Source organism: Narcine bancroftii, chromosome 13 (genome assembly GCF_036971445.1).
Source record: "Narcine bancroftii isolate sNarBan1 chromosome 13, sNarBan1.hap1, whole genome shotgun sequence".
Classification (NCBI taxonomy): Eukaryota; Metazoa; Chordata; class Chondrichthyes; order Torpediniformes; family Narcinidae; genus Narcine; species Narcine bancroftii.
In genome coordinates, this window is record NC_091481.1 from 3,945,572 (window position 1) to 3,962,860 (window position 17,289).

At 40.7% G+C, this 17,289-nt stretch overlaps 1 protein-coding gene across 2 annotated transcripts; it reads right to left on the bottom strand.

The window, feature by feature from the left end:
- Positions 1-1,232: 1,232 nt before the first annotated feature.
- Positions 1,233-17,281, bottom strand: kin (Kin17 DNA and RNA binding protein). Of its 2 annotated transcripts, none has more exons than XM_069908225.1 (13): positions 17,089-17,281; positions 12,577-12,671; positions 11,381-11,424; positions 10,577-10,699; positions 8,639-8,820; positions 6,974-7,022; positions 5,139-5,193; positions 4,623-4,740; positions 3,953-4,003; positions 3,743-3,811; positions 2,263-2,362; positions 2,074-2,174; positions 1,233-1,380 (listed from the first exon to the last, which is right to left on the bottom strand). In XM_069908225.1, exons 1-13 carry the CDS (start codon positions 17,200-17,202, stop codon positions 1,342-1,344), a joined length of 1,140 nt encoding a protein of 379 aa, XP_069764326.1. In that variant the 5' UTR covers positions 17,203-17,281; the 3' UTR covers positions 1,233-1,341. The 2 variants fall into 2 exon arrangements, with proteins under 2 accessions (XP_069764326.1, XP_069764325.1); XM_069908224.1 differs by having other exon boundaries at positions 1,233-1,633.
- Between the last annotated feature and the right edge of the window lie 8 nt (positions 17,282-17,289).

Below are 17,289 nucleotides of genomic sequence, written 5' to 3' on the forward strand. Positions count from 1 at the left end.
TTGGAAAACATCTACAGTACAACTCAAATGGTCAGACTGGGCCTCTTTCAGATAAATGGATTTTTGGAGAACTGGACATTTTTTTTTAAAACAGTTCAGTAGCAACAGAAAATCACTTGTAACAGCGTTTAAACAACAAGGGAAGGCTTTTTAACCATTAAAATAATGTTTAATTCTCACCAAAAAAAAATAAGCTGGTCACCACCGATCACTGAAACGAACCCACTGAGGCCTTGCTCATGCCAGGAGCCGGAGCCCAACGTTCCCAGTCAGTTCAGCTCTGAAAGAATTTTGGATAAATGAGGATCTGATTTCTTTCAGATATCCTCATTTATCCAAAATGTTTAAAATTTCAGATAAATGAGGATTTCAGATCATCTGAGTTGTACTATACATGTTCAAACTTCACAATGACCCAGTAATAAATAAGTATTCAAAATATTTGATTATTCCTCAATATACAAGTATAACCTGCTTTATTAAGGTAGCATTCCTGAAAAACCATTTGTAAACTGAAAATTCATAAAGCAAAGACACATTGACGACAATTTTCATAAAAGCGAAAGCCCATAATTTCTTTGTAAAAGTGAACACTGATTTCTTCATATAAGCAAATTTTCATAAAGCAAGCATTTGTCAAGCAGGGTTTACCTGTTCAAAGAATGCACTTTCAAAGCTCCCAGTTGTGTGAGAAGTATGGAATTTTCCATTTATCTCATGTGAAAGTCAACCTGAGCCCCAGTTGTCCACAGGCTGAAGATCCTGATACCTCAGTCACGAACTCACACCTCCTTGAAGCTCCTAATGCATCCTCTTGCCTCAGCCCCAGCCACCCGCCAATCAGAATTCCCGACGCAGATGGATACCAAGGGCCCCAACCTCCTCCATGGTAGGAGGTGTGTTTTGATGCACAGACTGTTATTACTTTAATTCATTGTGTTTTTGTTCTTTATTCACTTAGAGATCATTTGGAGTTTTGCTACTAGAACAGTACTTTAGAGTCTAGTGTTCATCTAATAGTTAACATTAAAAAATGGTCTTCAAAATTCAACTTGTGCACAAGTACGTATGGTACCAATGTAGGACTGGGATGCTGAATTTAACAATGGACACACATTTTAAGTTATTCAACAATCAGCAAAATCTGATAAGAACATTCAATTAAAAATGAATATTTAACATATGGGATAAGTAATCTAGGCTTAAATTTATAAATCATAAAACAACCACAATTGTTTAATGGGAATAAAGCTTTATTTTCCTTAATCAAATATACAAATTTACAAAGTTTGACTGACTTTTGTCCTTGGAAACAAAAACATCTAAATAACTCCCAGCTAATCATACAAAGTAGTGTTTGTCACCACTCCCTTCGCACATCTGGAAATAACAAATATGAAAGAAATTACCTTAAAGGGATGAAGTTAGGAAGGAGAATGAAGCAGAAAAATTCAAAATGTATACAAGTGATGAAAATGTCCTAAAACTCTGACACAGTAGAGTTAGCACTGGAAAAAAAAAAAATTGGACACCAACATGATGCTTTGAAGCCCACAGTTTGAAGAGTTTCTCAAGCCAATTTTGAAATATCTTCATACTGTACACCTTCAACCTTCCGTCCTTGGAGAGGACCCTATGAAGGAAGAATGATTTAGTTCAAGTCTGCAAAATAGGAGTTAAATCCCAACATAATTGGGAAAATTTGAATCTCATTCCAAAAAAACCCCAACACCATGGCAAAATAGAGAGTTGCCATCTTAGGAATAATGTGCAGAAAATTCCCCTCAAGTTTTACAGATATTTTTACAGTGCCTTTACATGCATTCAACAGTGTCCCTAATGATTCAAAGAAACTTTGCATTTTCAAGTGAAAACAATACTAGAGAAACACAGATCAAAGAGTGTCCATTATTATAGCATTTCGGGCTTGAGCATTTCATCACACCTTGATGGTTTTGTGTCTTTATCTATCTTTGCTATATAAAAGATGCTGTTTGACTTGCAGAATTTCTCCAGCTTTGTGTATTTTCTTAAATGTGCGACAGGGGAAAAGAAAAGAAAATGTGAACTTACAGAATCTATGATTATTGTAGCACTAAATATTGTCTCATGTATCGAATCCAGAATGGCCTCATTTCCTCGGTAACCACCGTTCACAACCAGTAGCTTTTTACCTAATGACAGGAATTAGATAATACTGACTCAGCTAGTCTAATGAAAGAGCAATGCTGAAGAAATAATAATAATAAACTTTAGGTTTACCAGGGGCTGGTATGACCGTCTCCAAATGAGTCTGATCAACTTTCAGTTTGTCCCCTGAATCAATCATTTTGATAATTGCCGTGTATTTTTCTTGAACTTCCTGCAATGTGAGCAGATTATACTCCATTAACAACATTTTTCATTTCACTGAACCCAAGAACATGTTGTAATTACAGCAAGACCCCTGTTAACCGGAATTCAAGCAACCAGCCAGAGGGGGAAAGGGGTAGAAAAAAATTTCCAGAAACTAAAGTAAAAAAATACTGGTTTAAAATTGGACTGCCATCCCATTAGTTCACCAATCAAGCAACACTCAGTCTCAAGCAACCAAAAAATTCATTTATCTGGCATCAACTAATTCCCACAAGTGCCAGATATCAGGGATTTTACTGTATATGGAGACTCTCATGTTTTCATGGTATACCATACAGCTTTAGGAACTTCTGAATTGCAATGTCTCTATAACACTTACTATTTAAAAGTCTTTGTCCAATCTATTGCTGTTTGCTAGAACTTGATTGAGACGATAGACTATGAATGTTACCGAGAGAGAAACAGGAGTATCAGAGCCTGGACCTCCAGGCTGAGGAACACCTCCTTTCCACAGGCAGGGGGAATGCTGAACGACCAAAGGAACTGTTTGCTAACCATCCGAGTCTCTCTTATTTAAGAAATAGAATTATTTATTTGTATAGAATAAATACTCGTCCTGTATTGTTTGTCCATATGTGTGTCATGTCTGGTTGTATGCCTGTGTTTTTTGCTCCAAGGACCTGAGAACACTTTCTTCAGGTTGCCCTTATACAATCAGATGATAATAAAGTCGACTTGACAGAGCAAGTTCATCTGAGAAAGACCATAGAATCTTTATAGCCATTTCACAGAGGTAGGTAGGTTTAATATCCCATTTCAAAAAATTTCTGTGTACTGCGTCGCAACAATATTGTAATGTCAACCAAGATTATGTGCTCAATTATCTAGAGTAGAATTTGAACTTTGGATACACGAAAAACAAACATTTTAGAAACTATTAAATGTCTGGCTTTTATTACAATGAAACTCGGTCTATAAATACAAATTTTGTTGGAACCTTGGTATATAAATCTTGTATCTCTAGCAATTACATAATTGTTCACTTTTATTTCATTAATGGATTTAATCTATTTAGCTCATTATCTTGAAATAGAGCATTAGTAGAAATCATCTGTGTTTAACCAGAGAATGTCCACCAGCAAGAGAAGACTGTGAGCAATTGTTCCCAAAATAGGAAACAGGCAAGTTTCCTCTGCAATGAAGAGAACTTAATTGGCCTATCCAAATAGAACTAAGAGCAATTATCACTTTGTCAAAGCACTAATCTACTAGTTTATTCATCTTGTGGAGTCAAAGCTGCAAGGGAAAAGAATCACTTCATTTAATTGAGGTATAACCATCACTGTTTACAGCTCAATACTTCCAGGTAATTAAAAAAGAATATTACCTTTATCACTGCTTTTTTCTTGTAATATTTTTCACCAAGTTTCTTAGTTATTAATTTAACAACAATTCCCTAGAACAGAAAAGACAAAATATCTTGATCACGTGCTACGTTGTCCACATAGCTTATGAAACAGTTCATGACAAAACAAATTCTCCATTACTATTAATTAGGCAAATCTGTAACTAAGCAGACCAAAATTTCTGAACTTACAGTGTGGAGCCAGTGGTCTCTTCTAAGACTTCTCTTTTTCTGCTCTTCAAACTAAAAATTGTAGAAATTCAAGACTCAAAATTCAGTGATTTCATCTTATAGAAATTACAGTTTAATAATGAGTTCAAGTAAATTAGAAATACCACTTCAGTTGAACGGAACAGTAAAGACAGGGGCTCATGGTTTATGCCAGTGATCGGGACTCAAATCCCACTTTATCTGAAAGGAGTTTAATTCTCATCAATTCTTTTTCCCACTCACCTACAAACCAGAAGCCAATCAAGACACCAATCTGGAAGGAAATTGGAGCACCTGGCAGAAGCCCACATTGTCACAGAGAGAACATGCAAACTGCACAGAAGGCATTTCTTGGCTGCATCATCCTCCTCACTCTTAACCACACCTCCATATTTGGGGTCATCTACAAATTTGAAATCTTATCCCACACACCCATAATCCCAGGTTAATGTATCAAAGACTACCCTTTTCCTCTCTCAGATTTTGCTCGACCTGTTGAGTTGCTTTAGCAGATTTTTTTGCTTCAGATTCCACCTCTTGTGTATCAAATGAAACAGGAGTCCTAGCACCTGAGGACATCTGCTGTCAATTCTCCCGCCCATATGAAGTTTCAAACTCTCTCCTGCTCAGACATCATTCTGTGACACCCTACCTCCATGATTTCATCCAATGCAGATTTTTTCTTCTTGTCTTTTGTATCGGAAGAAGTTGGACCCAATTCCTTTCGTTTTACTGAAGCTATTGCTTGCAAAGGATTTGGCCCCAGGGTACTGAAAAACATGCAATGCATTGTTTGGAATTTTTTATTTCCATTCCATTAGCTCCACCATAATCCTTTCTCAGCTGTCGGCTTTCGACTAAGCAGACTGGTAATTTGTCTGTAGGCTGCTGCTACTCGAGAAAAATCCAGGTAACACTTTCTTCTCTGATGTCGGACTGAAGGTTCTGACTGGCTAATGAGAAAACAGCTGTCCAATTCATTCAGCTTAAACATCCAAGTCCACTTTAAGAAGGTGGTGTGCATCAGAGGAGCAGTCAATACTCATCCCCGTATTGAAGGTCTCAAAGCCCTCAAGTTTCATTTATAACAGACTCAACCACCACCCTGGCAGAATTTGTACTCAATAACCTCCCTTGGCTCTTTCCATTAACAAAGGAGGGTCCTTACCTAGATTTCAGAGCAGTTGATGAAGAACTTGATCCTTTGTTTAAATTAAAAGCAACTATCAAAAAAGAATATGCATTAAGTCCATGATTCACATCAAAAAGTATTAATTAATTTCATTGTTTCTGTGGCAAATCCACAAAGAGTAACTTTAATAGTCAAATCCCTCCCAATAACCACAATTCACACAAATGAGAATACAAAATGGTATCTAAAAATGTTAAACTTTCCTCCAGAGCATTTTAACTTTCTTGAACATTTCAAGTAAGTGGGATCTTGAAAATTAAATCCTAAACTTTAAAAATCCCCACCTTAGCATGCAAATTTCAGCATCGGTGAACTGGGGGTGAATGAAACAACTCAGTGACAGCATGTCAGTGGAAAGGAAAATAAAATTCAGAGAACTAAAAAATGCTTCAAAATAATGGAGAGAGAAAGCACTCAGAATAATTTATTCAATTTAATTGCTGGTGGCCAACAGTTAATGAGAAGGGAAACATTACCAAGTAGGTATCATTTCCACTTTTAATCTCAATTTTAGCTCAGAACTCACCCTTTGAATGCATTTCATTCCAGGCTAAATATTTGTGGATAGATTAGATAGCATGACCTTTTTTTAAAAAAAAAACAAACTAACTGAGTAATTACAGCTTGAACTCAAATTTTAATGCAACATATGTCCCAAGATGGTCAAGCAGAAAAAAAAACAAATGCTGGAGAAACTCAGCAGGTCAAATGGTGCCTTTATGTAGCAAAGGTAGATACATCACCAGTCTTTTGGGCTGGAGCCCTTCATCAAGGTGTGGGGGAACATGAGAGATGACCAAACAAAAGGGGGAAAGGTGGGTGGTGAGGGTGGGAGATGATAGGAGTGGGGGTGGGAACAACCACAGGAATAGTGGGGGGGGTGAAGGAGTCTAGGCCGTGGCGAGAGAAAGGAAGTAGGAACTGGAATGACTAGTTAAAGGGGGGGGGGAGGGTGAGAAGAGGGGAGGGGGGGGGAAGGAGAAGAAAGGCAAGCTGATTAGTGGAATGCAGTGAACTCAATGTTCAAACCCTGGGGTTGGAGAGTGCCCCAAAAAAAAAGAGGTATTGTTTCTCCAATCTGCAGCTGGTCAGGGTGGGTAATGCAAAAGGCCATGGATAGACATGTGAGCTTGAGAGTGCGACTCAGAATTGAAATGGTTGGCTACAGGGAGGACACTTTTGTTGCGGACAGAGAGGAGGTGCTGGGCGAAGTGATCTCCTATTCTGCGACTGGTCTCTCCAACGTAGAGAAGGCCACAGAGGGTGCATGGGATGCAGTAAGTGAGTTCTTTAGAGGTACAGATGAAGTGTTGCTTCACCTGAAAGGTCTGTTTGGGACCTTGGACTAAGGTTGAGGGAGGAGGTGTGGGTGCAGGTATTGCACCTCCTAGGACCACAGTGGAAGGTTCAGGGGAAGCGATGGGTAGGGTGGGAAGTCTCTGCTGCTTTAATTACTTTTTGTATCAGATAACAAAACTCCATCTTGGTTAATTCTAGCTTCAACCTTGGATATAGAAATGGAAATAAACCTAATTTGATTCAATTACTGACCAAATCTCAGATGTGGCACGAGGCCACACAAGGCATTAAGTCAGGTGTCTAGAGGATTGAACATACATCTTGAAGAGAAACCAAACATGACTATTCAAAAGCTGGTACAACATACAAATGTCTAGTTTAAAATGGAGAGAGGATGAGAGAAAATCTTTGGAAATGTAGTAACTTTGCAGTGGTAGGATGAGAGAGAGATCTAGTGGCTTTTTGATGGGATTGCAGAAATAACAAATATGCCCACACTCTGCAATACATACCTTTTTCTTCCTCGTTTTCTCTCTTCAGTTCTGTAAAAACAGGAACATCCTGGAGGGTTTTAAAAAGATTTCTTTTAACAATTATAGTACCTTGAACATTATGAAACAATCAACAAACTTCATGGGAGCAAATTTGATACCATTGCATTGAGGGAGATGACCATAAATTTTCAAGAGCATCTAAATACTAAAAAAAATTCAGAAGTTTAGATTAAAAACAGGTGAAGGCATAGCTGTCAACGACAGTAGCAATTCCAAAAATCTACAAAAATATGATGTGACAGAATACGGATATCCAAGGCTTTCAAGGAAGAGGAGGTTACAGTAAAAGTGAGTGGTGATACTATGGAATAAATAGAAAAAAAAACTTTTTTTAAAAAATAAATTGAGACTTCACCAGATGTAGCATGACAACAGAATTTTGATCTCATCCATTTATTATGAGATGGCTTGGTTTCTCTGTGGCATGCTGTTTGACACGTATATCATCTTATGTTGCAGATCCAACGATTTATGTTCAAGTGCTCCTGGAGTGTATACTGCTGTATCTCTTGATGGTCCATAGTACTGATCGATGTGCTAGTTTGAGTCTATCCCATTTAACATGATTGTGGTGATACCCAATGTGATGGAATGGTTTGGGGAGGATTTTGTCTGCAGTTGACTGTTCTGTGGTCACTTCTACCACTACACCATCACTAAGGTGAAAATAATCTGCCACAAGTACACCAGTGACGTCTTACATTTGTCCCTTGTGTTGGTTCACGAACCACCTACTGGAGACCAATTATGCAGCCAAGTCCTTTGTGGGCTTGCTGATGAGAAATACAGGTACTTCGCTTTACACAAATTCACATTTACGAAGAAGCTTGTGTTCGCTAACCAAAAGAAATTTGAATGGGTTTTCACTTTTACGAAAATAGCCTTAAATAGTAGTGAATGGATCTTTGCTTTACAGCATTTTGGCTTACAAAAGATTTCTAGGAATGCTCTACTTTCGTAAAGCAGGGTATACCTGTATTTAAACCCACTACCAAGATTAGATTCTCTGCCTTTTTAGTGTTGATGTTACAAAGTTTAATTCACATTAGCTGTAAAACAGTTGGACTGTTGACTGGTTCCCATCCCCAAATACACAGAAGTGCATATGATGGTGTCTTGAAACATGGATGCAAGAGAGCTAATGAAATTAATGGAAATATTTACAATTAATGGAAATATTTACAATTTCACATTGCTACTCTGCATCATTTGACTTTACATAATAAAAATTGTATCATTGTGAATATGAGTGAAAACTGTGTTCATGTATGTTAATAAATGTTGGATAAATGAGAAGAGGCTTGGGATGGATTGTGGAGCACTTCCCAGATGATCACGTGGGTCAAGAAAAGCTAGACAGAAAAGGCACTAGAAACTTTGGCATACAAAATGCAGGTGGTCGAGAGGAGGATGTAATAACTACTCTCGAATGTCATTGTCTGAGAAACCAAGGAGTAATTAAAGACTACTGACATAGTCTTTTTGACATTATTGATTGGTTTCCATCCTCCCTCCAACACCAATCTGTCAGAGTCCAACAAAGAATGGTGGTGTCCCAACAAAGAATGGTGGTGTAATTACAAGGAGTAAAGGTCTCCCTGCACGATTTATCAAATGTTTTACCTCCTCTTTTCCTTCCTTTCCTCTTCTAACCAATTCTTCAATAAACTTGGCATTTCTTTCCTCGTCATCCAGCTCTTGCTTCTTTTTTTTCTCCAATTCCTGTTGTCTACAGATGGTTTCGGGATCACGATCGATATATTGAATGTACCAGCCCTTTGGAGTTTCATCTACCTTGCAGTAACCTGATTAAAGGGAACATAGTACATTTCAGTTATGTGGAACAATCTCTACAGGTTCATAAGAGTGCAAGATGGGATAAAGAATAGGCCATCTTTCCTCATTATTCAATATGATCATGGTTGATCTAACTCATCTCCGGCCTCATTTCCCTCACTGTGCCATTTCTCCATAGGCCTCAATTCCCAGATCTTTCCAAAAAAAAAAATGTATCCACTTCCTCTTTAAATACCCCCAGTGATCCAGCCTCCAAAACCCTTTGGGGTAGAGAATTCCAGAGACTCGCCAATCTGTGAAAAGTTACCATGCCCCTAGGTTTTAAATAACTGCACCCAAATCATGTAACTACACCTCTTCTTTCCAACTAGTGTAAACATCTCAACAAGGAGTAAGTCTAGTCCAGTTATTCTCAACTTTTTTGGCCATGGCCTCTTAGAACTCTGTTCAAAGTTTATGGACCCCCTTCCCTATAAAACAGTCAAGTTTAGTTGGTTTATTTCTTACTTCTCTCCTACCATCTACAAAGTATTTCATGATTTCAGTCAGTGACCCTCCCCCCCCTTAAATGTGCTGTGGCCTCTAGGGGGCTGTATGGCACCTGTTAAGATTGGCTGGTCTGTTAATATCCTTTTTTTAGACCAAATTGTGCTTAGTACTCCATGTGTGGTCACACCAGCACCATGTACAATGTAATACTTTCCTATTTCTAAACCCCAATCCTCTTGCAATAAAGGTCAATGTGCCAATTGCCTTCCTAACCACTAGCAGTACTTGCCTGAAAATATTTTTGCAATCCCTGCACAAGAACAAAGTCTTTTTATACCTTGCTCATCTGTCATCTTCCTACATCAAGTCTGCTTTTTGATTCCTCTTACCCAAGTTTATGGCCCTCACCCTTTCCCCATGATAAATTCCATTTGCCAAGTTTTCACTTAGTCAATCTGCCCATGTTCGGTTGAAGTCTTAATACTGCAACATGCCCTCCAATCTGCTTTTGTAACATCATCTTGGATACTTTGGCTCTTGCTCCCTTCTCCAGGTCATTAATATAAATAGGATACAATTCAGGGACAAGTTACAACAGGGTTTTAGTGTCTGTCTGATCTAAAGTTTAAATGAGAGAGTACAAATATGACATCGACAATCCTTTCCTAAATGCTCAAAACCATGATTCTGCAAAAAAAAGTTTCCAATACCTATGGGGATTGGTAGATGCTATACAAGTGAATTTTCTGATTGCATGTGCCAAGACTGTCAAACTGACTGCTAGGGGTGCCAATTTTAAACTTTCAGATTTTTTGTCTATTTATTTTCTGCAATTTTTTTTTGCCGATTCCTTGAATTCCAGATATTTAATGTCATTGTTTGGTGAGTATGTGTCACTATACCCACACTTACTTTATTAGTCAGAGTTCTGCAGCATGGAAGCAGTCCTTTAACCCATCTTGTCCATACTGATCAAACTAATTCCATTGTCTGCATTTGGCTCATAGACCTCAAAATCTTTCCTATCAATGTATCTGTCCATTGTTACAGTTTTTATTTTTGCATTATGTAGACTTGCCTGGATAGCACACAAAACAAAGCTTTTCACTGCACCTTGGTACAGATGACAATAAATAATACTAGACTGGACATTTTTTTGTAATTGGGGTGGGAGTGGTTTGAAATTTCTGCTTGTATGGATTAAAAAAGAGTACTGTTGAACATGAAGTATGAAGAGGCAAAACTAAAAAGAGGAATTATGCAAATATTACTCACCTTCTCTGCCTAGCCATTTTGTGAAGTCAGTCAGTGTTTCCCACATTGTTGCATTCATGTGGACATGCTCTCGGTGGCTGATGTATTCATTGTAGATAACATTATTGTGAACTCGTTTGGTTCCTAAAATAAAAGGCATCTCTCTTACCACAAGAAGACATAGTGCAGTATTAAAATTTAACTTATTAAGCACATTTACATGTTGGTATCCCATGTTATATGTCATGGCAGAGAATATGCACTTTTCTACCTATTCTTGTAATTCATGAAAAGGATCAAAAAGAGGCAGGTGATTAAAAAAACAAGGCTTCAGTGCAAGGGATAGTGACTTCTACCTTAGGAAGGAAATCAATCCAGGTTGTTGAGCTAGCATCTCTTCAACCTGAGAAGAACCATGACAGCTCTGTACAACAACTACACATAATGGGAACACTCGAAGCATCAGAAAAAAGTTACACCACAGGTACATTGAACTGAAACAGTATTCACTTCACATTTCTGATAGCCTACTTTTTCTGTAAACACCCTGGAGGGAAATAATAGGGGAAAAAAATCTATGGTTAATATCCAATAAGAACCTATAGTGCCAACTAAGGCACAACATGTATGCTAAGAAATTGGCTGCAATCATCCCAATTTGCACATTTCATTCTTTTAAAAAACTTTGGCAAGCAATGCATGTAACAATAAACAATACTTCAAAATAGATAAGCCAACATCATTATCTTGCTTCTTTAAATTGGAGCTCCCTTGTGTTCAGCAAGATCTAAAGAGGTTGTGCATTATAAAAGGACAAAAACTCACCAAAACGTCTTCTTAGCAGCTCAAGAAATTCATTGCGAAATTCCCTGAGGGAGAAGAAAAGCATCAGCATTTAGTACTTTAATAGAAAATTTAACATTTGACCACTTTCAGATATCAGCACCAATCATTTATAAAATACAGAGGCATTCAGCACAAAGAGCCATGAGATGCTTATTGCAACAACTTATTGAATAATTTGAAAGAAACCCCACATCTAATTTTTGTGCATTTTCCCCAATTATTTTCTTTCCACTCTCTCAGTCTCCAGTGGTGTAACTACACTGGACAACTTACACTATTCCACAGTGATGATCTATATTTGGCAGCCAGCGCAAACTAATCACAGTCACTACTGCCCAATGTTGAAGTTTCCATCATCTTTGCAAATTTTTCCCAGCAGGATCACGGAAGAAAATTTTCTGATTCTGAAAGGTGAGTCTAAGTGAAACAAAATCTTCCACAGTACAATGGCATCAAAGAGAGGTGGTGCAGAACGAAAAAGAACATTGTTCTCAATGGGGCGGCACGGTTAGTAAATTCTGTTACAGCGCCAGTGACTGGGACGCTGTCTGCAGGAGTTTGTACATTCTTCCTATGTCTGTGTGGGTTTCCTCCAACCGTTCAAATCGTACCATGAGTTGCAAGTTAATTGAGTGTAATTGGCGACACAGGCTCATGTCCCAGAAGAGGCTGTGACCATGCTTTGTCTAAAAAAAATTGGAGTAAATACAGAACCTGCAGTCAATCTCCAAGTAAGGCTTTAGCCATTCAAGATAGATGAACATCTTCACCAAGAGGGTGGGTGGTCTTAGGAATCTTCTTCCCAAGAGTTGGGGAAACTCTGATGCAGAGCATATTCAGGAGACAGACTGATAAGATTTTTGGATATGAAGGGAATTGAAGGCAGGAAGGTAGTATTGAAATAGATCAACTATGACCTCATTTAATGAAGAAGCAGATGGAGAAACCAAATGTTTCACATGGAGATTAAACAATGGCATTGTGGACTAGATAGCCTTTTATACTATAACATTCTCCATTAGAATATGTCATTATTTTATAGTTAAATTATTGCATTAAAACACTGCAATAACAGTTTTTGAATTAACCTTTCATCCTCTTGCGTTCCAAAACTTTGCAGTGTGTTAAATTCTTTGAACAAACTTTAAATATAATTCTTGAAAAAGTTTACATACTCTGAAAAATAATCCATAAATTGCTGTGGGTTCTCAGAAGCCAGCAGAAGCTGTCGTTGGTGGGATTCTGACATACAGTGGCATTTGAAACCGTTCTGAAATACACACAAATTATATCAATGTACACAATGCAGATCAGAAAAGATCAACTGCCATCTTGGCCAACCCCCTTTCTGGTGAAATTTCTGAACAAATCAAATCGATTTTGCACAGGTCAGATTTTGTTTGGAAACAATTCAACTCCCTCAAGTTATAAGAGGTGGCAAATGATTGAACCTGGAGGTAAAGACAAATTACTGGACAAACTCAACAGTTCGAGCAGCATCGCTGGGAGAAAAAGAATGATCAAAATGTTGAGACAGATCCCTTCACCAGCCAAAGTGCATCTTGGAGATAGAAAAAAAAACAATGCATACTTTATATTACAACAATACAAAACCAATATTTTGGGCTTTGGCCCTTTGGTATGAGCAAAATGCAGACAGGTGCCCTAACAAAATGGTGGGAAGGCGGAGGGAGAACCACAGGCAAATAGGTGGATAAGGGAAGGCACACCAGAAAAGAGGGGAAGGGGGACATCTCTCTGAATGGGAAAGGGGTGGTGAGCTAGGAGACAAGAGGGATAGGGAAAAGGGGGAGAATGGGGAATGGTCTAGCAGAAACCAGAGGGCCCAGATGGAAATATTAGGTGTTTCTCCTCAAATTTTCGGATGGCCTTGGTTTGGCAGGTGCATTACATGTGGAGAGGAGACAGCCAGTTTAATGAAGAAAGCAAACTTTCCACCCCTCATCCTGCCCATCTGCCTGTACAAACCTTTAAAACCTTCAAGTTCCCGTGACTCCATATTTCAGACCTTTCCTGGAACCAGCACATCGAATCAACTGTGAAGGCGGCACACCAACACCTTTACTTCTTTAAAAGTCTGAGATTTGACATGTTATGGGATACTTTATCAAAATAGTGGATTGCATTGCAACCTGGTTTGGGAATTCAATTGTCCAGGAATACAGAAGGTAGTAAACAGCCAAATCTAAAATAAACTCTGACCTCCATTCATTGGTGAAAATTATGTGTGGCGCTGACTCAAGAAGGCAGCCAACAACAAAGAACTTCCACCACCCTGGTCACAACCTCCTCTAACTGCTACCTTCGGGCAGAAGATACAGAATGAAATGCAGACTTAACATTTCAGTCAAGGAACTTTAATCAAAACTGAGATCGTTGGGAATTCAAGGGACAGCCACTTCCCATAAAGCAGCCAAGATCTGGTCTGCTCTATTAGCCACAGCATATATTTTGACAGCACAATTAAGGGTCGGATCACTAGTAAATTACCTATTGTCCAAACCTCAAATTTAGTCATAGAAATTTCATTGAACATCTCATTACAGAAATATTTACTTGGCTCATGTGGAAATCATGATAGAATATTACTCAGGTATACAGCACTTATGGGGATTGGTAGATGCCAGATAAGCATATTTTCCAGTTGCTTGAGATTAAACATTGCGTGATTGGTGAACTAACGGTGAGGCACAACAAATTTAAGTTCTGTATTTTTTTAATCTATTTATTTTCCATTTTTTTTTGACTGGTTGCTTGAGGCTGCCAGTTGCTTGAATTTTAGATAACAGGTGTTTTACTGTATTTAGTTTCCACTCAAAACAAGCAGTTAAAATTTCACTTCAGAATCAGAACAGGTTTTATTGTCATGAACGTGTCACAAAAATTATTGTTTTACAGCAGCAATATTGTGCATTACAGGAGCAAAATGCTAAAAAAAGTTCCGTAAATACAATAGAACACTACAGGCCTTCTAATCTGTGCTGAAAACATCATACCACTCGTCCCATTGACCTGCACCCATTCCATAATCCTCCATTTATTTTCTTTTAATGGAGTGAGCGCACATTGACCAAACCAGACCAACTCGTTCCACCAGTGAAAGTTCTCCCTAATGTTCTCCCTTAACCTTTCCCTTTCTCCCCAAAGCCATATCAACTTGTATTTATCTTTCTTAATCTAAATGGAAAAGCCCATTCGCATTTACTATCTATACCTCTCATAATTTTATAACCTTCTATCAAATCTCCCTTCATTTTTCTATGCTCCAAGGAATAAAATCCTAACCTGTATAATCTTTCCCTGTAACTCAACTCCTGAAGACCAAGCTATACCTTAGTAAATCTTTTCTGCACTCTTTCAATCTTACTAATATCCTTCCTGTAGTTTGGCAACCTAGAACTGTACACAATACTCCAAATTTGACCTCACCAATATCTTATTCAACCTCACCACAACATCCCAACTCCTGTACTCAATACTTTGATTTATGAAGGCTAAGATGCCAAAAGCTTTCTTCACAACCCTGTCTACCTGTGATACCATTTTTAGGGAACTATATATCTGAATTCCCAGATCCCTTTGTTCTTCTACACTTCTCAGTGCCCTACCATTTATCGTGTATGTCATACCTTGGTTTACCCTCCCAAAATGCAACACCTCACACTTTTCTGCATCAAATTCTATCTGCCACTTTGTGCTCCATTTTTCCAATTGGTCCAGATCCCTCTGCAAGCTTTGAAAGTCTTCCTTGCTGTCCATAATATTTCCAATCTGTGTCATCAGTAAACGTTGATCCAATTTATAACATTATCATCCAGATCATTAATGTAGACAACAAAAAACAATGGTCCTGCACCGAATCCCAAGGCACATCACATCAGGCCTTCAGTCTGAGAAGCAATTTTCCACTACCACTCTCTGCCTTCTCCCATTCAGCCAATTTCGAATCCAGTTTACAATCTCTCCATGGATACCTAGTGTCTGAACCTTCAGAACTTGCCTCCATGTGGGACCTTGTCAAAGGTCTTACTAAAGTCCATGTGGACAACATGCACAGCCCTTCCTTCATCTATTTTCTAAACTCTAAGATTCATTAAACAGAACCTACCATGTACAAAGCCATACTGACCATCCTTAATCAGCCCTTAGCAGTCCAAAAACTTGTACACCTGATCTTTCAGAACACCCTCCAACGATTTATCTACTACTGATGTCCGGCACACCGACTTGCTGGTTTACTTTTGGAGCCTTTTTTAAACAATGAAACAACACGAGCTACCCTCCAATCCTCCTGCACCTCACTCATAGATAAAAGAGTCACGTGATGGAGTAGTGGCCGGTAGGAGAATACCGGCCCTCTCCAGAAAAGGAAAAAAGTAAAGAAAAAGCCACAGACACACAAACCACAATAAAAAAAATGTGTGGAGGAAATGGCACCAAAGAAAGAAAAGCCAAAAACAACGGGAAGGAGAGACGCCGGAAGAGAAAGGTGAAGGCCTTACCTATACGAAGAAGCAGGGACCCGCCATGGAAAGAGGAGCCCACTCCCTGAGGTCAGTGGAAACCCCCGCAGGGTCGCAACCCACCGAATGCAGGACTACAAAGATGGCTCACGGAGCCAAACACAGGTGCGCAACCACGCAAGTGCGATGCGCACGACAAAGACAACACCGACGGGAGGGGGGACAAGCTGTGGAGTTCCACTCCACAGCTTGAACAGCTGAGAAAGACCCGACAGCAGGGCTCCCAGTGGGAAGATATAGAAAATAACGGGAACGGGAGGGAGGAGAATGAAAAAAGGAAATCAGAGACACAGCAGATGACCAGCCCAGAGGAAGAGGACCAACATCAAGAAACCATTAAAAAGCCCAGCAAACTGAAATAAGCAACCCAACAAGAAAGTCAGAAGATACACAGATACAAGGAAGAGAGGGAGAGGACACAGGTCCAGAAGTGGACACGGGGAAGAGGAGGGAGGGGGAGGAGGCCGGGGGGTGGGGATGGAGGGGGAGGAGGCCGGGGGGTGGGGATGGAGGGGGAGGAGGCCGGGGGGTGGGGATGGAGGGGGAGGAGGCCGGGGGGTGGGGATGGAGGGGGAGGAGGCCGGGGGGTGGGGATGGAGGGGGAGGAGGCCGGGGGGTGGGGATGGAGGGGGAGGAGGCCGGGGGGTGGGGATGGAGGGGGAGGAGGCCGGGGGGTGGGGATGGAGGGGGAGGAGGCCGGGGGGTGGGGATGGAGGGGGAGGAGGCCGGGGGGTGGGGATGGAGGGGGAGGAGGCCGGGGGGTGGGGATGGAGGGGGAGGAGGCCGGGGGGTGGGGATGGAGGGGGAGGAGGCCGGGGGTGGGGATGGAGGGGGAGGAGGCCGGGGGGTGGGGATGGAGGGGGAGGAGGCCGGGGGGTGGGGATGGAGGGGGAGGAGGCCGGGGGTGGGGATGGAGGGGGAGGAGGCCGGGGGGTGGGGATGGAGGGGGAGGAGGCCGGGGGGTGGGGATGGAGGGGGAGGAGGCCGGGGGTGGGGATGGAGGGGGAGGAGGCCGGGGGTGGGGATGGAGGGGGAGGAGGCCGGGGGGGGGGGGCACAGGCGCAGCCCCTTGTGCCTCCAACCTCGGCGCCCTCCCAATGCAACTCTCCCGCCTGGCGGGAACCCGAGGCCTCAAGCGCTCACCTCGTCCCGACATTGCTTCTGACACATCTGGCAGTACCAGCGCAGCTTCTGCAGCCCCTTCGACTTGATGCGGTTGGCGATGGCCTTGGGCGTGAGGAACTCGGCCTTCCCCATCCTCACTCTCAGACCGGCGACTCGGCTCCGGCCGCTGGAACCGATGAGATCATCAATTCGCGTGCACAGCAAAAGGCTGCGTCACCA